This window comes from Gopherus flavomarginatus, chromosome 6 (genome assembly GCF_025201925.1).
Source record: "Gopherus flavomarginatus isolate rGopFla2 chromosome 6, rGopFla2.mat.asm, whole genome shotgun sequence".
Lineage (NCBI taxonomy): Eukaryota > Metazoa > Chordata > Testudines > Testudinidae > Gopherus > Gopherus flavomarginatus.
In genome coordinates, this window is record NC_066622.1 from 18,840,138 (window position 1) to 18,864,251 (window position 24,114).

Genomic DNA, 24,114 nt, shown 5'->3' on the forward strand with positions numbered 1-24,114 from the left:
TTGGAGAGCCATATTAATTAACTGGAATAGAAAAAAACAGTTTAGCATGTTTTATAAGTGAGAGCTCCCTTCTATCTCCTGCAAGTCAACTGAATGCATGAGAAAGCTGCTAGATCAGCATCCTAGAGACTGAAATCCTCTGCCAAAAAGGATGGGGGGGACGGGGACAATTCTAGCCAAGGTAGATTGGTTCTACTGAGGTGGAGGACACTTTGTCCACTAGGAACTGGACTGAAACCACTGAACTTTCATCACTTAGGTGATCAGCTTTTAGATAGTATTGATATGGGTCAGATTTGAATGGGTGAGCTATAAAGAGAAGGCCCAGCTTCCAAATTACCAATTTCTGAGCCACTCTGTCTCCTGGAATTTGGAGTCTTTAAAGTTGACCATTATTAAAAATCCTGAGATGCTTGTGAATACTAATAAAATGTAGAGATGGTGGTTGCTGCTGCTGCTGCCCAAATACTTAATTGAGCAACAAGTAGCGCTCTGCCTCCCAGACTCCAGTGACTTATACTGATAGGCATTATGGACTCCAGGCAGAATACAAAAAAACACCCTGCTCTTGTCTTTAGAGACAACAGATACTAGGGGTGAGAGGAAAAAAATTCTGTGACATTAGCCTCTACCCCGTGGGGATGTCAGAAAAGCCTGTCTGACATTGGCTATGCTCTGTAACTTGAACAGTTCAGCGGGGGGAGTATAACATACTCCTCTGACAGACACTATGTTCTTTAGCTTACTGAACAATGTGGGACTGCCTCTGTGCACACCAGCTTAAATGACTGCTCACCAGGCCTCATGCTGCCCAAATAGTTCATCGGCTACCGCAGCTACTATATTGCTCTGCTATAAAGAGTATCTCTGTGCTAGCTATATGGCAGTAATTGAGCTACCAGTGTATTTACAGTAGGCTAGACGAAAATATAAAGAAATCTGGCATCTTCTCATGCCATTAGCCGCATGCAAACAGCAGTTATTATCTAGCAAAATAATCCTAAATTATAGCTATATTAAAGGGCTCAGCACAAATTCTGTTAGTGTCATCACCTCTTAAATTGTGTACTGTGCATAAAAAATTGAGTTTTGAGGGGATTTCTTAGGGAGATTTAGCCTGGATGCCACTTTCTCCAGTTCCCCCAACTCCCTGCATTTTCCGTGCTGGCTTTGAATGTTTTAAGAATGTTGGAGGCTCTGGTTCCCTAAGGCTTGCTTAGGATGTTATGCAGTTTCATGTGCACGGATTGCTTTTTGTTCTTTGTAAGGGCCAGGTTTCCACACAAGTAGCCCACAGGAGCCCCATGCTTTGCAGCCCTCTGCTGATTGGGCTGGTCTGAAAACTGTTGAATTTATACCCGATCAGGGGAACCAGAGAGAAAGAAAACCCAGAACCAGATCCTACAATCTAGCACCATTTCCTCAAGTCTAATCAGGAGCACATTCTCTTATAAAATATAACTATGACAATCCCATCTTAGCACTGGCTGGGGACTGGACTAGATGACTCAGAGAGGTCCCTTCCAGCCCTACATTACTATGATTCTATTATTCTAATCTCCCAAAATACTTCAATAATGCAACTACAAGCTAGACCATTTGGGACCATTACTTAGAATAGAATACTGATGTATTTTTTTAAATAGGAGTTAAGAATGGGAATCATCTGCCTGGGAGGGCCAATACAACAATGATTAACTAAGGGATAGTTCATAACAGATTAGAACACATGCAGAATAAAGAGGCATCATGTAGCAATCTCTAATTAGCCTCATCTGGAAGAATATGCCTACTAGCTTGGCAGCTGAGAACAAGAGAGAAAATCATGTCCCTAGCCCAGAGGGTTTTAAGCCCTGTAACACCAAGCACTGTGTGGAATTTATACTACACATCACAGTTATTCTGAGCTGAACTGTGCGGCTTATACCTGAACTCAACCCTGGTTTTGTGGTCATGGCCCCTAACTTGCAATGAACTTGGCATGAGCAAAGCTCTCAATGTGCAATGAGGGCTCAATTTTTCAATTTACAAGAGGAAATCTGATTTCATCTCTTAATAAGTACGTAGGCTATTTCATCAGGGAGCTGCCACGTGGAGAATATCCTCCACCTGAACCTGCTGCCTGAACAGGGAAGGTGCTTTTCAGCCAAAACCCATGTTATTTTAGTTTATCTGAAAAAAAACAAAAATTTAAATGACTCCAGTGGCTGCATCCATGCTATCTAAACTCCATTAGGCATCTCCTGCCACACCAGGGCATTGAAGAATGCAACTACAAGGATCACGTAGAATATATGGAGGCAGAAATCACTGTGAAATAAGCAAATCTGTTCACAAACAATAAAAATAAGTTTTCAATTATGTCAGTCTCTTTACAAAACCTTGTAGCCTTGTCTACATACAGAAGTTGCAGCATCATGGTTCTGATCAGTGTCAGAGACAAGTTACTGGGCTAGACAGACCTTAAACCTGTTCCCAATTAACTTGACCTAAATCAGCATATGCCAGATTTGCATCAATGGAAGAGTGACCACATAGTCATTTGCACCACTGAACCTATTTTACATCACACTTTTCATTAAACTGATGCAATTTGGGGTGTAGTCAAGCCCTAAGCTAATAATGGACCATGATTTTGGACAAACATGTCTCTTTTCCTGATTGCTAAACATCTGTGAACAGATTGCAGTTTCCTTTAATTTATTCCTTATTTGACAATTCTCTTTTTAAATATTTTACTTTCTGGATTGCTTGTGAATATTCAAAATGTGAGCTCTGTTGGTTAGTTATGACTGGTCAGATAAATCACATGGTGTTGTTTCTGTTCCTCAACTGGAGAAGCTCAAACTATCAATATACAAATTCCAATTTTGGCTTCATCATGTACTTGCTTTTGAAATTTCCTTTCTGTACACAGGTTTTCTTGTAAAGCTTGAACAACTACATAAAGAGAAAGCAAAGCCTAAAAGGGCACAAATGCAGTCAAAGGAAATTATTGTAAAAATCCAAATATTTGTGAAATTATTTTTAACATTTTTACCCAGCTTTAATATTAGAAACATCACATTCTTCCTCAATCTGAAGATTTAATGCACCTTGAAAGGCCAGATTCTGCTCTATAATCCCAGGTGGCCCCATCAGCTCCAGTAGAGTTTCACTGGTATAAGTGAGAATATTTGTTCCACTGAAACTCATTGAACTACTGGCGGGCAGCAACTGAGCCAGTGGGGATTGATTCGGGGATCGATTTATCGTGTCTAGTCTAAACATGATGAATCGATCCCCAAGCACTCTCCCACCGACTCCTGTACTCCAGCACCGTGAGAGGTGCAGGCAGAGTTGACGGGGGAGTGGCAGCAGTCAACTCACCGCAGTGAAGACACCACGGTAAGTCAATCTAAGTACCTCAACTTCAGCTACATTATTCACGTAGCTGAAGTTGCGTAACTTAGATCTGCCCTCCCCGCCCAGCGTAGACCAGGCCTGAGATGTTCTTTCCACTTCACTATGGCACAGATTAAGCAAGGCCCTTGAATAACTCTAATCATTTCAATGGGATTACTCATATGCTTAAAGCTACGCATGTGCTTAGGTTCCTTGTTGAACTAGGGCCTATAAGCAGAGTTTTTCTATAACCACAATAGATGATAATGACTAGCTTCCCAGCACAGAGCTGTATACAATGCACTGCTGAATGGTTTGATCACTGTGATATTTTTAGATTCTGTCTTTTCAGTCCTTTCATATGAACTTTTTATTCCATTTTCTCCTTAACATACACATTGACTATCCAGAAACACTCTGCGCATTGTTCTGCATCACTTGCCATACATGTTACTTTTCAGGTGGTGCTCTGATAGTGGCTCAGTTGTTTGTGTGCAATTCTCTCGGGGGTGGGGAAGGACAGAAAAATCATTGTCATATTTTAAGAAACAGTGCTAGTAGTAATTTGTTGTTATGGCAACAATTTCTTACTTTAAAGTGCTCAGTATTACTCCTTGCTTACGTAGCTAACAGCTTCCGTTCCTACCTCTTCTTTGCTTCAAACAGGGATTTGTCAGGATTGCTATGAGTTAGTTGGTCTCCTAATTCTATTTATTCTCTGCAGTAAGGTAACCCGTATGTCTGTCAATCCTCCCAAATTAATTCCTCTTCTAATCTGTTTCTAAATAACAAAATAATATTATGTGTTTATCCAGCACCTTTCATTCAACATCTCAAAGCGCTTTAAAAATAGCTCATTCATTCTCTATGAGGGAGCTAAATTTATTATTCTCATTGCACAGTGGGGGAAGCTGAAGCCAAATAATTTAACCAAGGTCATACAGTGAGTCATTGGCAAGACTGCGACTAAAACTCAGGAGTCCTGACTCCCAGGCTTGTGCGCTAACTACTAGATTCACTGGAATGCCAGAAACAGGCTGTGATGCTCTGTACCTCGGGAGAACACCCAGCACCCCCATGTTTATCCTTGTAAAATGACTGTGTGGTATCCACTGCAAAGTTTGTCATGTTGGGTATCTTCGGAAAGCTCATGATGCACTGAGCATTGTTATAGTAATTGTTGTTACAGTAATGTTATAATAAGCCCAGGCAAAAACTCTCCAAAAGCAGAGAGGCAGTTCACACCTCATCAGGGCATGTATGGGACAAACCCAGCCCAGCCTCACAGAAACAAAGGACCCTGGCCTAGGCAGCAACAAAAAGATCTGTTGGACTCTTGAGTGAGTCACCCTCGCTTCCTTTGGTCAGTTTGGAACTGTGATGAGGTAATGCTCACCTGACACTGAAGGAGGCGGGGCAAAGCCAAGAGGGAATAAAGAACATGATAAAAGGGAGAGATGTTTGCCATGCTCTTCCTCTCGCTTCCACCTACATCTACAGACAGCACACCAAGCGACTGAAGTGCTGATCAAAGGGGAGAGTCTGGCTGAAGAGCAACCAGACAGTGGTGAGAAACATCTAAGTTTGTAAGGGCGTTGAAAGTGTTAAGATCAGCTTAGAATGCGTTTTGCTTTTATTTCATTTGACAGATCTGACTTGTTATGCTTTGACTTATAATTGCTTAAAATTTATCTTTGTAGTTAATAAATTTGATTATTCTACCTAAAGCATTGTGCTTGGTTTGAAGCATGTCAAAGACTCCTCGTAGGATAACAAGCCTGGTACATATCAATTTCTTTGTTAAATTGATGAACTCATGTAAGCTTGCAACATCCAGCAGGCATAACTGGACACTGCAAGACGGAGAGTCCTAGGGTGTCTGGGACTGGAGATATTGGCTAGTGTCTTTTGGTTGCAAGTAGCTGGGAGCAGTTTATACGCCACAGCCTGTACGTGAACAGCCCAGGACTGGGGGTTCTCACAGCAGAGCAGGGTAAGGCTGGCTCCCAGAGTCAAGGACTGGAGTGACCTAGCAGATCACTGGTCCTGATAACACCAGGGGAACATCACACAGGCATAAGTTCTAGACATCCCTGATAATAAGCCTGCCTGCTGTACAGTCCAATGCTTTCTTTGTTGAAGTGAGTTTGCTCTGACATACCAGAGTGTTGGCACTACAGTGTAAAGCTGCTCCAAGAGTATATTGAGCTCTGCCAGCCCCCTCACCATTGGCACAGAAAGCTGTTCATGCAATCTGTTTGATTCACAATGGTTTGCAAATACACAGTCATTTGGATCAAACAGTTACAATCTATACTAAAAGCAACTGCACAGTCCAACGTTTTTTGCTAATATTTGGTTTATTACAGTCCATCTTGTCACAACATAGCACATTATTTTCACATTGTTCCAAAGCCAACAATGGAACCTTTTCTGCTCGCTTTTTACTTTAGAAATTCAGTCATGTCTACCCTGGAAGACCCTATGATGACCGGTGAAGTAGTGAAATGATGACATCACAGGAGTCAAGAGTGAAAGCAGATCCACCGAGAGGGGAAGAAATGTTTAGTCAGACTACAGTATTTAACATTCTTTGTTTTTTGTTTGCCTGTTTTTAAACATCTATTTAAGGTTAATGACTAACTGTTTGGAGAAAGGATGTCTTTTAAAAGATTCATCACCCCAATCCCTTCAATTGAAGTGTAAGATTAGATGATCTTTTGACACATATAATGTGTCATCAAAACTAGAGAAGCCCAGAATATCCCTGATATTTTCCACGTTAAAGAAAAAAAAAGGCCAAAACAAACAAAAATGCTTCAGGTCTTCTTTATCCATCCTAAAGAAACCCAAACGGTCACAAGACCAATTGTTTTTAATCATTTGCCAAATACCTTTAAATTACTTCACCAGGAACATGCAACAAGTCAGTAACAGAGCTGTGAGTAGAGTCCCAATATACTACTTTCAGGACCACCCAATCACAAGACTATCTTTTCTCCCTTAAACCAAGTTTCAAAGCGGGACCCTCATTTTAGGGTAGTGGGAAGACGGAGAATATTTTATTGCCCTTATATAAATCCATAGTACGCCCACATCTTGAATACTGCATACAGATGTGGTCTCCTCATATCAAAAAAGATATACTGGCATTAGAAAAGATTCAGAGAAGGGCAACTAAAATGATTAGGGGTTTGGAACAGTCCCATATGAGAAGAGATTAAAGAGGCTAGGACTTTTCAGCTTGGAAAAGAGGAGACTAAGAGGGGATATGATAGAGGTATATAAAATCATGAGTGATGTGGAGAAAGTGAATAAGGAAAAGTTATTTACTTGTTCCCAAAATATAAGAACTAGGGGCCACCAAATGAAATTAATGGGCAGCAGGTTTAAAACAAATAAAAGGAAGTTCTTCCTCACACAGGGCACAGTCAACCTGTGGAACTCCTTGCCTGAGGAGGTTGTGAAGGCTAGGGCTATAACAGGGTTTAAAAGAGAATTAGATAAATTCATGGAGGTTAAGTATATTAATGGCTATTATCCAGGATGTCCTTAGCCTCTGTTTGTCAGAGGGTGGAGATGGATGGCAGGAGAGAGATCACTTGATAATTACGTGTTAGGTTCACTCCCTCTGGGACACCTGGCAATGGTCACTGTCGGTAGACAGGATACTGGGCTGGATGGACCTTTGGTCTGACCCAATATGGCCGTTCTTATGAAGACTCCACCTATTATTTTCTCATGAGGACATTAGAAAGCATATCTAGGTTGTGGAATCTCCATCACTGGAGATTTTTAAGAGCAGGTTAGACAAACTCCTGTCAGGGATGGTTTAGATCAGTGGTGGGTAACCTGCATCAAGGGTTCCCTCTAGCTACAGGAGAGGCAGGCACAGGGGGAATCCAGAAACCGTGCCAGCCACACACTTGTGTTCATGACTCCATGGCAGGGCCACCGACTGATGTCCCCAGGAGGCCACAGAACCAGGATGGATGACAATCCTGGAACCAGAAGTCCTGTATTTACCCAAAGAACAAAGCATAGAATCACAGAACTGGAAGGGACCTCAGGTGGTCATCTAGTCCAGTCCCCTGCACTCAAGGAAGAACTAAGTATTATTTAGACCATCCCTGACAGGTGTTTGTCCAACCTGCCTTAAAAATCCCCAATGATGGAGATTCCGCAACCTCCCTAGGCAATTTATTCCAGTGCTTAACCACTCTGACAGTTAGGAAGCATGATCTAGGTTTATTTGTTTTTTAATCTTTTCCACCATGTTTGTCACTACTGGGCTGCAATTAAGTAGTTTATCCAGGAGAGGCTGCACAACACAAATCAGATGTTTTATACCAGGTGAGCTGGATCTGTCCTTTTGGAAGATACCTTTTAGCAATAACAGACTGGGCTCTTAGCAAGACTGAATTTCTCTTCTCTTTTCACCCTTGACTCCTTAAAGCAGTGGTGGGCCACCTGCGGCCCATGCTGCTTCCCATCGCTCTCACTGGCCAGGAATGGCAAACTGCGGCCACTGGGAGCTACGGGTGGCCGTGCAAAAGTAAACCAACAGTCTGGTGGTCCGTGATCTAAGTCCCCCTTTTTGTAAATGGACTGTTCAATGCAACAAAAATAAGTCTGCTCACAGGACAGCAGGCTGGGAACTTTCTGCTTTATTTAACCACATGACAACTGGGGAGGGAACTCTCACTGACCAGAACAGGAAATAAGGGAGCTTGGCTGCATCCCGGTTAACACTATCATGACTAAATAACCGGGGATTTTTAATTTTTTTAACCCTGAAACTTCCATCCTGCCCCTGTTTTTTTCACTCTCTTTCCCATGTCACTAGTAGTTTTGTGGATTTTGTGGCCCACTCCCTTCACTTGAGGGAGACAGGCCTTTTGTTTCTTGATGGGCTCTGCTCACCAACCCACAACTCAAATAGATTAGTACTAGTTTAACACCAAACCCATGATAACAAAAAGGGGGAAAATAAATAAATAGGACAGCGGGTTTTTGTCTGAAAATATGGGATTCTCAGAGGCTATCTTTAAATCCAATGGGATTACCAGCAGTGGGATGCAAGTGTCAGAAACATCTACATGTATGTTAGCCAACGTACATGTGCTAAAATCTATTCCAAGTCAAAAGCAAATACACTGCAAAACCAAATACAAATAAAACATTTCTTTGCTCCATGGCCAAAAAAAAGGACAATATCAGTTAAGAGACCTTTTCCATCCTAGTTCTGTACTCAGTTGTACCCACTGCAATTCCATCAATATAACTAAGCTAGCATAAGTGAGGGGCGAATTGGTCTTATGCTCTGTAAGGTACCATATAGATCCAGTTCTCTATTATTGTATTAAGTTTATACCTAATGTCTACACATGTAAGACTGCCCTCTGGCGGATGAATGGACTTTACTCTCACGATAAATGTCTTTGGGGGGAAAACAATTATTTACCGAGCGCTACATAACTTTTACAGTCCAAAGCATCAAACTGAAATAGCTGATTGACTTTTTGAGGTAATATTTCCCAAGGCAATCAAAGAAGATTCTTTCACAGCAGTGCTTGTAATGATTCTGTCATAAACGTAGAGCTATTTTTTAAAAACTGTTCTAAGGAAAGGAATGGAGAAAAGGAGTGGTGGAAAAGCTAATGTATTTACAGTAAAGTCTTGTGTGAGCTATTGCATATTCTTGGAAACATTTTAATAGATTACGGTTTTTTAAAAATGTAATCCCCCTTATTGCCAAGTTGCACAGAAATGCCAACAAAGGGCCAATTTACAGATCTGAAAGCTATAGCAACCCTGACCACATAGCTAAGGAGAGATATACTAGTAGAATAGAATTTGTTTTGGAGCAAAACCAAACAATGAGAAAACACAGTTGCTATTATTATATGGTACATTGCTAATTACACCGAACACTCACACTGCACTAAACCCACAGACAGGCAAAATTCCCACTGACAAAAATAGGCTTGATTCTTCATTGCCCCCTACCCCTTGTGAAGTAATTTACATCAATATAAAGGGAACATCAAACACTGTCTTTCTGATTTGGTAGCACTTCTACAACCACTTTCCACAGGCATAATTGACTACACAAAGTGCAGGGCACTACAGAATCAGGCCCGATGCCTGTAGTGGTGCTGAACTTTTGAGTAACCTGTGGATAATAAAGTTCCTTCCTTATTACACAATGTAAATAATATACAGTATTTTGTGATATATCTGGAACATGAAATGCTCTTAATTTTCTGGTCATCCCTACTGCATACTTGCCTTTAAGAACAGAGAATAGCTAGTTCACTGTTTACATGCAGAGCACAGTTTCACCCATGTGGGTCTTTGGCAGCTGCACAGGCATCTAACCAGCTCATTTCCATTTTCTGAAATGAGGAAGATGCTCTCTAGGGTGACTAGAACAGAACTGTAGCATAATGCTGAACACAAACTATACCTAGCAGGAGAGAATACTGACTATTGCTTAATTAAATGTGTTACTTGGGGTTTACAAGCAAGAAAGATCCAGGCCAGCTTCAAAAAGACAAATTGCAAAGCTAAATTGCCTAATTTACTGAGTGGGTTCTGTGAAATATTAACACGCTTATATTACACTGGAGGTTTGGAGAGAAGAGGGAACTTCTTGCAATTGAAGATTTTGGTTGCATTTGGTATCCTCCTCAATCAAAATGGAATAAACCCAGCTACTTCACCAGTTCTCTTATTTTCATCCAGTTGCATAACCGGAATATAAGAATTGCCATAGCAGACCAGATCAGTGGTCCATCCAGTCAAAATGTTTCCGAGGACAGTGCAAGAAACCTCACAGTGGACAATTATGAAATAACCTGACCACAGAGAAAGCTCCTTCCTAATCACCATCTATTAGTGACTGATTTATGCCCTAAAGTATGAGGGTTTATATCCCTTCTAAAAAAAAAATGATTTTATCTAATGTAACTGTGCATGTTCTCATTAACCAAATAAATATCTAATCAGTTTTCAAATCCTACTCTTGGCTTAAATTATATCCTGAAGTCAAGTGGCGTTGCCTGTATTCAGCAATTCTGAACATCGGGTTCTAAGTGTCTCAAGCTGGGGCACCCAAAATCAGTGGCCACTTTTGAAAATTTGGTAGCATAGTTTGTAAACCATTTTCAAATACTGAATGGAAAGCACTCTAGCCGCATAAAATATTCTGCATAATTTATTATTTCAATTTTGGGAGGGAGAGGAGGGGTGCGGGCTCTGGCCTGGGCAGGGGGTTGCAGTGTGGGAGGGGGTGAGGGGTGCAGGCTCTGGGCTGGGACAAGGGGGTTGGGGATATGGTTTGGGGCAGGGGGGCAGTGCTTACCTCGGGTGGCATGGCTCCCAAAGCAACCAGCACACTCCCCCTCCGGCAGCGGCTCCTAGGCAGGGGGACCAGGGAGTCTCTGTGCAGCGCTGCCCACAGGCGCCACCTCGCAGCTCCCATTGGCCGCAGTTCCAGGACAATGGGAGCTGCGGAGTCGACGCTCAGGGTGTGGGCACCACAGAGAGATACACAATTCCTCCCCTCCCCCTCCAGGGGCCACAGGGACATGCTGGCCGCTTCCGGGAGCGAAGCAGCACAGAGGGAGGCAGAGCAGGCAGGGACAGTGCTAGCTGTTGCATACTGGGGCCTCTATTGGTCAGCCGAATTCTGACCTTCTCAAGTATTCTCTGGCAACAATTCTTCACCGAGTCCTCCATCCAGCCACATTTCCGTTGTCCTGATCCAGCTGCTCTCTTGAAGCCAGGTCTCCTACTCTCTCTACATATAGTTTGAGACTGAGAGTCTCAAGGGTTTGGGGCATCCTTTAATGGATTGAGCTAAAGAGATGTAGACAGCAGGCAATGCAGTAACAGCTGTAATAGGAACAACTGATCAGTCACTTCAGCATGCAGTGATACATGGCCAGAGGGAGATGAGAAGAAAATGCATTACAGAGAGACAAATCAAATCTCTATCCAAGTGGGAACAAGGACAAATGGAAGAGGTTTCTATTCCTTATCTTCTCCCAGGAGATGGAAAGAAGAGGGTGAATAGTGAAGAGGACAGCAACAACAACTGTCCTGCAGGCTGCCAGCACCTCTGCCACTGGGTGAATACTGAAGGACACACACACCTCATGCACTTTCGAGTCAAATTTTACACCAGTGGTCCACAAACATGTTGGATAAAGATTGCCAGGGAAATGAGAAATTAAAAACCACTGTACTTTCCAATAGTTCTTTCAAGAGAACTCACCCCTCTTCATGACTCCCCAAAATTCAGCACTGCAGAGACATTCCCTTGAAGAAGGGGGGATGAACGAAGCTTTGAAAAGGGTTTGTTTGCATATGAGTCACCAAATGCAGGGGCTAAAAAAAAAAAAAAGTGACATTTCATTTATTTGCTGCAATCATAACAAAGTGGAAATGAAATTATCTCCTTAAACCATTTCAATGTTAAGTGGCCAAATAAATCAACTACATTAATTAGAGACTGATTTGGGGGAACAAGATAAATGTCAGATTGCTAAATCTTGACAAGGTTTCTCTGCAGAATAAATCAAACTGCCCTGGCAGATTGAGCAATATAGTTGGCAGAAATGCACCCACAGTAGTACATAATAGTGTAGCACTGGTTTGTCCATATGATATCAAGTTGTGATGTACAAAAAACAGGAAGGCACGAATAAAATTAAACTGAAAGAGGGCTAGCAGTAGGTGGACTTCTACAATAAATGATTGGAATGGGAAAAGATCCCGCTCTCCTGGTCATGCAGTTAAATTCTCTCAAACTTACTTATTTGTTCTCTTTCTACCTTGCCTCTACACTTATCATAAATTGGAGGCCACCTAGGACCTGACTATTGTCATTATGCAGCACACTATAGAGACAGACAGACAGACACGCTCACATACACACTTTATTTGTATTGTGGTAGCACCTAGGCGATTCAGTCATGAATCAGGCATTGTACAAAAACATGAGATGGACTCTGCCCCACAGAGTTTACTATTACTCCAAACACATTCTCAGTAATAGGATCAGCAGTCACTTGGATTTACTTTAAAAAACAAGAAAAACTTGAACGTTTTTTATTTTAAAAAAATGCTGTGTGTGTTTAACTTGCATTGAGTTGGAAGACTGGGACCAGGATCCCATCCCCCATAAATGAACAATGAATTGACTAGAGAGATTAACATGCAGGACTATTGTGCTGGGGAAAAATCATTTAAAATCTAGTTCTATAAATCTGACAAATGCTCAATAAAGCAATGTGCTGTCTTCATAAAAATGTAAAAACCTGCTATAATGCTAAATATTGAAAGAAACTTGCCTCTCATCCATCTCTGAACTGATTTAATAACCGAGGTGACTAACAGTAGCAGGATTCCCACATGGCTCTGATGGAGGTTTACCATCGCCCGACCTCTAACTACTATTGTGGCTGACACGATCACTAGGAAGGAATTTAGCCTACCTGTTTGTCTGATGGGGGCAGGATATTCATTTAAGATTTTTTTTTATGATATGGGTAATCTTAAACTGTTGCCACTTAGATTGGCAGCTCCTTCTCAGACTTGACTATTAACATGTCTTCAAAGCCTATTTTTTCTAATGCTTAGCACTAGGGTGACCAGACAGCAAGTGTGAAAAATGCGGAGGGGGTTGGGGAGTAACAGGAGCCTGTATAAGAAAAAGAACCAAAAATTGGGACTGTCCCTATAAAATCAGGACATCTGGTCACCCTACTTAGCACTAGTACAGCACTATTATCCCTAGATAGGGTGACAAGATATCAGAATTATCCCGATATTTAACCCTTTGTTCTGTGTCCTGATTAATGTATGATCAGGATGCCATTTGTCCCAATATTCAGGTAAGGAGTCGAGTGGGAGGGAGGGAGGTGCTGACTCTGTGGGTGCTCCAAGGCTGGAGCACCCACAGGGAAAAATTGCAGCCAAGCTCCCTCCTCCTCGCTGCCTTCTCCCTCCCTCCCCGCAGCATGCTGCGTCCCTGCTCCTCCCCACCCCAGCACTTCCTGCTGGCTAACAGCTGTTTGGTGGCACTTAGCATTTTTCAGGAGACGGGGCGCAGTAGGGACCCGGCACGCTCAGGAGAGGAGGCAAAGACGCAGGGCAGGGGCGAGGACTTGGGGGAAAGGGGTGGAATAGGGGCAGAGCGAGGGCTGTGCAGGGGCAGAAAGAGGTGGAGGGGTGAGCACGCACCCAGCAGAGGGGAAGTCAGCGCTATCGGGGTGAGTGGTGGGCAGGGGGGTGAAGAGGCAAGCGGCAGGCAGGCGAGCAGTGGGTGGGGGACTGAGGAGGGATGCAGCAAGCCAGCAGGTGAGGAAAGGCAGTGGATGGGGGGCTGAGCAGGAGGGCAGAGCCTGGGAGAAGCGGGGTGCTGTGAGCGGGGCTGATGGCACCCCACTGTGTCCCGATATTTTGGTGTGGTGATCTGGCCACCCTACCCCTAGATCTGCAAACACTACATACAAGTGGGCTCCCATTTCCACTGAGTCACTGAAGATTTACGAGCCCAATTTGCACAAACGCTGTGGGGGCCCAACACTTCCGAAAATCTGGCTCCCACGGAAAGACGGCCATTGAGTTCAACGGGCGTTTTGATCAGGCCGCGAAATAACTTCTCGTATCCCCTTGGACAAGTCTGTAGCAGAGCTAGGACGGCAACCCCTGGGGTCTCCTGAATCCCAGCTCAGGTCCGAACTAGGAGGGGCCCGGCCCGGAGCGCGGCTGCGCGCGGAAGTCTCCCTCGGGAACCCGCTCTAGCGCCTGTCAAGCTACTCGATTAGGCCGCAAGGCCACGTCTGCCGCGAGCCCGGCAATTCCAAGAGGAGCTGACTCGACCGGCCGAGCAGGCTCAGTGGCAAACAACCGTCAAGCCTGGCGGGCTGCCAGTTCCCATAACAACGAGCCACCACCGAGCACAGTGCGCGAGCGCGCCGCTAGGCGCCTGCGTCACAGGCACTCACGTCGAGACCTCGGGGAAGCAAAGGGAGACCGACCCGGAAGTGCTTGGCTGCGCTTCACTTGCCGGAACCGGAAGTAGCGTTGCAGGCTCCTCACGTGCTGGGTGCGTGGTAGTGCGCGTTGTCGCCGGTAACTAGGGTGTGCGGTGCCTGGATACCGGTGTCTGAGTATCCCCCTCCAGCTTGGCAGAGGGCGGGGGGGTCCAGGAGAGTAGCGTCCCCGGCAGCGGCGGTAGGGAGAGTGGAGAGACCCCCTGGCAGAGACCGGGCGGCAGAGGGGCCCAGGCGACTCGGTGAAGCCGTGTCCCCCCCGGTCTCTGAGGTGAAGTTTCTGTGAGGGACGGAAAGGAGGGGCGCGTCCCGCCCTCTCCCCAAATAGCCCGCTGGGTGGGTGGGGTCGCTGTGGCAAAGCGGGAGCTAGGTGGCGGGGAGATCCCCCCGCTACTCGGGCAGCATTACCCTCAACAAGCGGCTTGAAAGAGTGCTGGCCATTGGTAGGAGCGTTCCCCTTGCCTGGTGAAGGCCTTAGCTTCGTCCAGGCTCAGAATACGTATGGTTTGACAGCTGGTTAATCCACACTGGTATTTATTCAGCCCCTCCTCGCTCAGATGAGTAGCATTAAAAGTTGACTCCTGTATGTCGTGCTTAGGCCATGTTTTTCTTTGCAGAAGTGCTACTGCCGCTACATTACATAATAGACCCGCACGAGGGTCTGAAGTGCTGTCAAAATGTCAGCTATTGAAGAGGCTTCTGACACCTTAGCCGAAGTGAACCTCGATGATACCCATAACCCTTTAACTGAAAACTTAGAAGGTGATCCCAGCTCAAGCCTGAAAGATATCCTGGTCACTATTGGAGCTACTGTACCAACTGGCTTTGAGTTGACAGCAGCAGATGAAGTCAAAGAGAAATTAGGATCACAGTCCAGAATAAGCAAGGACCGAGGGAAAATCTATTTTGAAATTTCAGTAGAGAAACTTTCACAGGTTTGCACGTTTTGTTCCTTGGGTAATTTTTCTAGTTTAGGAGTTTATTAGTATTCCTTTCTCTTCATCCTTGGGCTGGCCTTCTGGTCCCCCTAAATTACACATTTCTCCTTTGATGTACAGGCATGTCCTAAATGATCAGTTAGTGATTTTCTGTATATGGATTGAATATTATGTATGCTAACCATTGAGTGTTCATTCTTCAGAAGTAGTGCTGGAGTAATTTCTAAGGTTATGATCCTCTTCAATTAATGATATATAATGCTTTACATCCTTTTTCACCCTTACTAATTCTGTATCGTCAGCAAATATTTCACATACAGCTGAAATACAGCCATCCCGGACTCAAACATGACTTCTATTAAACTGCAAACTACACAACTTGTAGATTTTTTTTTAAAATATCATAGATATCCTATTATTCATTGTGACTAAACATGAAACTATTTTTTAAAAATATAAATGTTTGTCTTCCCATCATCAAAACATTCTAGTATTCAAATTTACCAATTAATATATATTTGAATACAAATTAATTAAAAACCCTTCCCTCCTTTACTTACAGTTCAAGAACTAAGTTCAGATTTTTTTTTTCCTTCTGCAACAGTAAATGAAGTCAGAAGCAAGTAACCTGAAATAGTGCAAGGAGTTTTTTTCCCTGTTCTAATGTATGTTTTTGTGGTGATCACATGTGATGCTGAAAAGGAGCTATGTGCACACAAACAATAGTAGAAAAAGAATTACAGAAACAAGAAATATGTTTTTACAATATTAAAGCATCAAATATTCAGCCTCAGAATAGTTGCACTGTTGTACCTTAAGTCTAGATGTAACCAGACCAAGTTTTAATTACAGACATTTACATATGGCTACTAATATTACCATTGTTTGTAATTTATTTTAGGTTCATCGTTTAAGATCAGTGGATAATTTATTTGTTGTTGTTCAGGAGTTTACAGATTATCAGTTTAAAGAAACTAAGGTAAGCTCTCTCTGTTCCCAGATCTTCAGGTAGGTGTGATTATTTTTTAAATAAATGAAAATAAAAAATAAACATTCAATTCCTCATAAGGAAATTCCTGGATGAGGATTTTTTTTTCATGTAAGAATAGATTTTAAATTGTTTAGTCTTGGGGGCTGGGATTGTTTTTCTTTTGTATGCCATATACTTTCTAGGTTTCTCTTAAATGTTTGTTCAAATGAAAGAACCACCCCGTAGTCTAGCACTATTCCATATTAGTTGCATATTTTGCTCAGCAGAGTCCAAGATTGGAGTAGATGGGGTGTTGCAAGTCAGATTGGGGTGCATTATCAAAAATGACTATAGACAGTCCTCTTTAAATAATGACTTCTTAGTCCTTTAAATAATAATATGCATTCCTTGTATAGCACTTTTCATCACTAAATCTCAAAGTGCTTTACAGAGGAAGATAAGTCTCATTATCCTCTTTTTTTCCGATGAGGAAACAGATACAGGGGGTAGGATGTGACTTACCCCAGGTCACCCAAGAGTATTTGAAAGTTGCCTATAAAATTTGCCAAAACACATTATTGAATATTCTGGTGATCTTGTGATCTTGTATAGGAAGACGCTTTAAAGGATTTGGAGGACCTGGCTAAAAAACTGCCCTGGACTGACCCTTTGAAAGTATGGAAGTTAAATACCAACCTAAAGAAGAGAAAGACAAAACATAAAAAACAAAATCAACAGAGTAGTGCAAGTAAAGAAAAGCTGAATGATGATGGAGGAAAGGACAGCGCAAATCAAAAAGATGCTGATAAAGAGTTGCTTGACCACGCACAAAATACCCCGAGCTTGAAATCTGCTGAACAGAACACAGAAGAGACACAGGAAATGCTCCTAGCAGATGACCAATCAGATGGCAAAGATGAATTCCTAAATATAACTGGAAATGAAGACCAAGCTGGTGACTGCAAGAAAGGTGAAGCAGAAGCTCAGGTGCTGAAATTCCGTGTTACATGCAATAGAGCAGGTGACAAACATTGTTTTACATCAAATGATGCAGCAAGAGATTTTGGTGGAGCTGTGCAAGATTACTTCCAGTGGAAGGCTGACATGACCAACTTTGATGTTGAGGTACAATGCACCAGTATTTTTCAATAATATTCACATATGTTTACACCTATAAATGAGTTGCTGCTTTGCTTCAGAGCCTTCATGTATCTTTGCTTAAGCCAATATGTTTATATGACACTACTGCTCTAGGGGAGAAAGTTGTTCCATAGTAGAAGCAATGACATAAATTTGATTTCTTAGAATAAAATGAACTTAATTTCTGTAACTTTCAAGATTAAGGGGCTTGTCTGTATTTTTTAATCTCTTGTAATTAGCACTATGATACATCCTACTTGATCACAGTTTATAAATACCCACATAGATAACATACATTTGATAGCAGGCTCTTCAATCTACCAGGCAAAAGGTATAACAAGATCCAATAGCTGGAAGTTGAAGCTAGATAAATTCAGACTAGAAATAAGGTATACATTTTTAATAGTGTAATTAACCATTGTACCAATTTACAAGGATTGTGGTGTATTCTGTATCATTGGCAATTTTAAAATCAAAATTGGATGTTTTTCTAAAAGAGCTACTCTAGTTCAAACAGGAATTAATTCAGGTAAGTCCTATGGCCTGTGTTAGCAGGAGAGCAGTGTTCACAGTAGTCCTTTCTGGCCTTAGAATCTATGAATCATATATGCATGAACCAGCTGAACAGGAAAAAATATTCATATCAGGTACTGCATAGTTAATATCAACTTCTGATTTCTCATTATGGGAAGCTGGAGACTTGGAAATTAGGGTCAGACTTAAATGAACAGTTTTTGTGTGTATGGGGCAGAGGGAGGGAGTGACCTGAAATGAAGCATTTATGTTGGCTCAGCATCCTTGAATACAATTCTCAGTGTTCCCTACTGGTTAGGATACGATACTGGGAACCAGGAGAACTGTTTTTTATTGTTGATTTGCCACTGATACATGGTGATCTTGGTGAAGTCACTTACCCAATATCTGCTTCATATCCTCATTTTATTATTTACTTACTTCAGAGGAGCATTTAGCTTAATGTTGAGTGCTTTGAAATCTTGGATTAAAAAAAAAAACCTATGTATGTGCAACAATCAAGAGATTTAGATACACCCAAAATTATTATTAATGAACTTTAACACTCACATAGCACTTTCCTTCCAAACTCTTCATAAACATTATTACTTGTAAAGAATCCTGTAAGACTAAAGCACAGTATAAATATTTTAAGTACACTATTTAAAATTTCTGTTACTCCTACATAGTAGTTGTTAACTTTATCCTAGGTTCTCTTGAACATTCACAATAATGAAGTAGTGGTGGGCATTGCATTAACTGAAGAGAGTCTTCACAGAAGAAATATTACACATTTTGGACCCACAACTCTTCGATCCACCCTTGCTTATGGTATGCTCAGGTCAGTCCAGTGTATTATTTTTAATTGCCATGTAATATTGTTCTAGAAACTCAGCTACTTGATTCTTTTTTGAAAAGTCCTTTTTAATTATAAACAAACAATTCAAACAAACATCATGAACATTTTGCAATGATTTATAATCACTATCATTTTGAAGCCCAGGGAAAAAAAGTGTGTATGACCATAGCCTGTGTTCATAACACTTCGTTAACGGCATCCTTCAAAATATTTTAATGTGTCTCTGTATATAAAGTTAACTAAACATTGTTTCCAAGTGGTTACTAACATTTCCTTACTTTGTGGGAATAGTATAATTTGAAGAATTTAAGTAGTTCTCCAGTTTACCTTGTCTGTAGAAACTTTTGCATCTGTTAAAACTTTCCTTTGTTTCTTCTGTTCTTCAGGCTCTGTGATCCTCAGCCAACTGACATCATAATTGATCCAATGAGTGGAACAGGGGCTATACCAATAGAGGTAATCCTTCTTTTGTTCTTTATTTAAATTAGGAAAGGGGCCTAAACAGTGATGTAACTGAATCCTGTATATTGTAAATGAATCAACTACATGCTGGGTGGCTTACTGTTACTCAGCAAGTGAAGCAGCCAAACATCAAAGATCTCCTCAACTTTCAAACTACTACAAAGGTACTTACCCTTAGTGGCTTCACCTTCCTCTGCAGCTTGCATGACGGAAGCAACTAAATCCCAGAGTATTGTCAAGTCATTGAAAATGCATGATATATGAAATGATATATTGTAAGGAATATTGAAGCTGAAAGTTGACTGTTACTGCTTTATTCTGCCATTTACAGGTAGGTTACTGTTTCTTTGGCTCTTTTAAATTCACCAATTCCAGCATAACAGATTTTATCAATTTTTTTTTCCATTTTCAGGGGGCTACTGAGTGGCCTAGCTGTTATCATATTGCAGGTGATAACAATCCACAGGCTGTGAAAAGAGCAGCAAATAATATCTGCTCTTTGTTGAAGAAAAATCAGAATAAAGAAAGGTAAGAAGTGTACGTGGATTTGTGGCACAACTGTTTGCATAAAGAAATCTCTTTCTCATGGATTTATTTCATTCTGTTTTTAATATATTCCTGTTTGACATAATACCATGGTTATTTATTTGAAAAACCTTTTTGAAGGCATGATTTATTACTGATATTGAATGTTTTTATTTGCAGTGGTACTTCCTGGGGCATACCCATAGATACCATTCAGTGGGATATCTGCAATCTCCCCTTGAGGACCAGCTCTGTGGATGTTATTGTAACAGACATGCCATTTGGAAAGAGGTGCAAATCATCATTTTGAAACAGTTTTTAAGGTTACTATATTTGACTGAACCATGCAGCAGCATTTCCTATTCCTACCACCACTAAAGGTCTGCTAGAATTTCCAGGGTCTCAGACTGTGCCATAATTCTTGTCAGTATTTTTATAGCCTTCAACAACTTCAAAACACTTCACAAATTCTGAAAATTCACTCTAGTTTGAAACATGGTATCCAAGCACTTCTAATTTTCAAACTAATCAGTGTAGCAGTTTTAAGATATAGATTATAAAACCTTCTGCCAGTTTCATGGTGGCTCTTCTAAATGCTTTTATATCATTGTGTTTTTGGACGGTTTCACTGAATACCTTGACTCATAATAAATATATTCAGTAAATATTGATAAAAGCCCTTATTTCATTAAAGTGCGTACAGTTACAAGACATTCAGAATCACATTTTAATTCAAATAATGTACTGGAAACTTCCATGAAATAGCAGCAACTAACGTATTGCAGTGATTTGTCTGAGAGCCAGACCTGCTTATTAATTCAAGGACCTAGATTTGGGAGGAGTGATTGGGGTGGAGAGAGGATTGCAAGTCATTTGTAGTTGCTAGATGTTTGTAACTTAACCATGTTGCTGTTGCTATAGCTCTTAGAGCACTTACTACGGGAAAAGGCACCTGAATGCTTTTTCTATGAGGTAACTTAATTACTTGATAAACTGACTAATGCAGTGGAGCATTAGTAATATATCCTCTTATTGGAAGTAAAGGTGGAAAGGAAAAGGAAAAATTATCAGACTAACCCATGCAAGAAAGACTAATTGAAAATGAACTGTTTTCAACTGCTCTGCAGCAGCCTGCTCACTGTACAAGTCTAAATTTTCATTCTAGGATAGGATCTAAAAAGAAGAACTGGGATCTCTACCCATCGTGCCTTATGGAGATGAGTCGCATCTGCAGGCCTGGGACAGGGAGAGCTGTACTACTTACCCAAGATAGGAAATGTTTTGCCAAGGTATAGGAAAACAGGTTGTTCTTAAGCATTTTTTAGAATTTTTTTTTTTTTTTAATATTCTTACAAACACCCTCAGACAGAGAAAAGTCAACTTATGCATCAGGCCCAAAATTGTGTTAAAAATGAACTGATATTCAAATTTAAAATGTTCTTTCTAAACTAGATGGTAGACTCTTCTGCAGTAGTTACCTTACAGATTCACCTCCCTTTCTAAGGAATAGATTTCTTCTGTTTAAATTTTAGAAGTGATTAGACCTAAATTACAAGGATGAACTTAATGAAAAACATATAGAAGTCATGCTTCTGGCAGTATATTGTCTGTATAGAAACTGACACACCATGTCATCCAGGTCAAATCTGAATCATTACTACAAAAAGCACTCACATGCTAACTGAAATATCTTCAGGCACTCTTGGGAAAAAAAAAAATACGCCCCAACATCTCCCAGCTCCCGTCAAAAAATCAACCCAATTTCAAAACTGACTGATTCTCTTCATATATTTGTCCTTTGCTCCTTCCACTCAAAAAACTGTCTTACAGGTCACTGAAACCTAATGGGAATGAGTTACTAAAACATAACATATGGCACACTGTTCAACTGTGAATAGGTTAGAAAAGCAATTTAAGTGCATCTACTTATACATTCAGGATCCCCAAGTGTTTGACCTGTACATCCCAAAGGTGAAGGATCAGTGTGTGTATTCTCAGTATAATAAACTTACACACAAAATGATAAGAACATTAAGGTAGCAGAGTCAAGCACTTAAGTTAGGAATATGAGAACTAAAATTGCTCGTTGCTCCAATGCAGGGAAGTGCTAAAAAATGTTTGGCAGATTTTTTTAACATTGGTGCAGCTACCACTTCCCCTAACCTCATTCTTAGAAATAACAGAACAATTTTCACTGAAGCTTTTTTTTTTTAAATCATTTAAGGAAGAGTGAAAATTGCCTGGAAAATTTCAGCTTCCAATGATTAAAGTTTGGCAAAAATTAGCCTCTGAAGAGAAGCTCATAATGGAAACTATTAGACAATCTTATTCATAGGCTTCAGCTCCACCTATATTAATTTTCACTTTTTTTTTCTTTTTGCATTGTAGGCCTTGTCAAAAATGGGACACTTGTGGCAAAAGGGTCATACAGTCTGGGTGAACGTAGGGGGACTTCATGCCGCAGTTTATCTTCTGAAACGTACCTTGGAAAGAGCAGGAGAGAAAAGATCATACTGGTAACCCACCTGTCAGCAAACATACGAAGCAGCATCCACTTGCCTGAATTTCTTGGAAAGCTGTTTGCTAGAGTGTATGCCTTAAATTTCTGTTAAGAGAATACTGGTCCAGGGATCAGCCTGAAAAGTATCATTTCCACTGTGTACTCTGGAACCTTTTTATTTGAAACCAAGTAGGAAAAAAAGCAAATCCACCAACAGAATTACCAATTCTTTCCTGTGCATATGAATCTGCTTTACTGTGTTTATGGCATTTTTCACTTAAATGTACGTTTTCATGTTCACAAGAGAACGAGCAGGGTAACTTTGCAAAATGGTAGAATGTGTGTGAAGATCTTAAACTGCTGATGTACAAGACTACTGAAGACTGTCTTCTTGGTTGTCTTTAGTTTGAGGGGTTTTTTGGTAATAGTGTTGCTTTATGGAAGGATTTTTTCCCAATGGAGAGATGTCTCCTTTCTGTTTCATTAGTTAATAGCGTTGCCAAAACGTAAAAAGACTAACACAAAGTAGTGCCTCCATTTATGTTTTGCTAGAAATGGCATCTTCTTTGCACTACAGTACCTTGATACTGCTGCCTCTGTTCTCACCTGCTACCTCAACTAAGTGCTAATTTAGTAAATGTTTACGTATTATGTATCCCTACTGTAGGTGGGGTGGAGAAATGTAAAAAGAGGCCTTAGCAAAGTGTTTGTTTAATTTAAAAAAAATGTGAAATACTGTAGCACTCTTCATATAGTATTGCATATTTCTTGTGTTTGGGTGGACAGATTTAGACTAGAACATGTGATTGCAAGGATACATTTGAATTCAACAGGCTGACTAGAAGATGCTTTAGCTGTGCTACCACCTCAAGAGGAATGTGGTAACAGTTGGATGAATGGAAGCTTTAAAAGTGATTTTTTGTCCCTACTGTAAATGTACAGTAAGTGGTTTCTCAAGTCTGTCATCTCTCTCGTACTGGGGTAAAAATGATTGACAAACTGGTAACTATCATCTTCCTCAAAAAGTTCATACCATCCTTCACTGTTGAAAGTGTTTAAGGATGGAAGAGTAAATGTTCAAGTTCTAGATGTTTTGGATAAGAGTTGGCTTCTTTAGGATTTTCCTGTCTTAGTTACATTCATTCACCATTTCTTGTTCTGTAGTAGACTTTCATGCAGCCTTTAATACTTACTGAACAAGACTCTTCATATAGGAAAAAGCACCACCAACATTACAGTTCTAATAAAAAGGATATTCTATCCCTCTATAATTCTTTTGCTCATACAAGCACGTGTGTCCCCCATGTGACCATGGCAAGGTAACATTCAGCCACAGTACATGGATTTTTTTTGTTCCTCAAAAGTTCCTTGTTGCACTGAGCTTTTACTTTATGATTTTACCTGAATATAATAAAGGCTTAACATAGATTAGCGTGCATTTGTTGTGGTTTTATTTGCTATCATTCGCTATAACAAAGAACAAGCTTAAAGTAACTTTAAATATTTCAAATGCAGAAGATGCATTTTATCAGTTTTCTTAACAGAAGATTCAAATAAAAATCAGTAACATGCCACTCATCCCTTCTCTCCTAGACTGAACCATCAAGTGAGGATATTTTCTTGAAAATATACACACTAACACCAGAGGAGGAAAGCAGTCCTAACAGATCTGAGTCTAAGAATAGAAAACAGGCATTTTACAATATTTTAAATACATAATTATAAAAACAGTTGCCAATGAAAGGGAATCTATTTGT

The 24,114-nt window shown here is 40.9% G+C and overlaps 1 protein-coding gene across 3 annotated transcripts; it reads left to right on the forward strand.

The window, feature by feature from the left end:
• The first annotated feature begins 14,425 nt into the window (after window positions 1-14,425).
• On the forward strand, window positions 14,426-23,788 carry THUMPD3 (THUMP domain containing 3). Of its 3 annotated transcripts, none has more exons than XM_050957455.1 (10): window positions 14,426-14,503; window positions 15,068-15,385; window positions 16,290-16,367; window positions 16,971-17,483; window positions 18,722-18,852; window positions 19,257-19,326; window positions 19,745-19,860; window positions 20,038-20,148; window positions 21,023-21,146; window positions 22,246-23,788. In XM_050957455.1, exons 2-10 carry the CDS (start codon window positions 15,128-15,130, stop codon window positions 22,375-22,377), a joined length of 1,533 nt encoding a protein of 510 aa, XP_050813412.1. In that variant the 5' UTR covers window positions 14,426-14,503; window positions 15,068-15,127; the 3' UTR covers window positions 22,378-23,788. The 3 variants fall into 3 exon arrangements, with proteins under 3 accessions (XP_050813412.1, XP_050813411.1, XP_050813410.1); XM_050957454.1 differs by having other exon boundaries at window positions 14,429-14,529; XM_050957453.1 differs by having other exon boundaries at window positions 14,457-14,721.
• The last annotated feature ends 326 nt before the right edge of the window (window positions 23,789-24,114 follow it).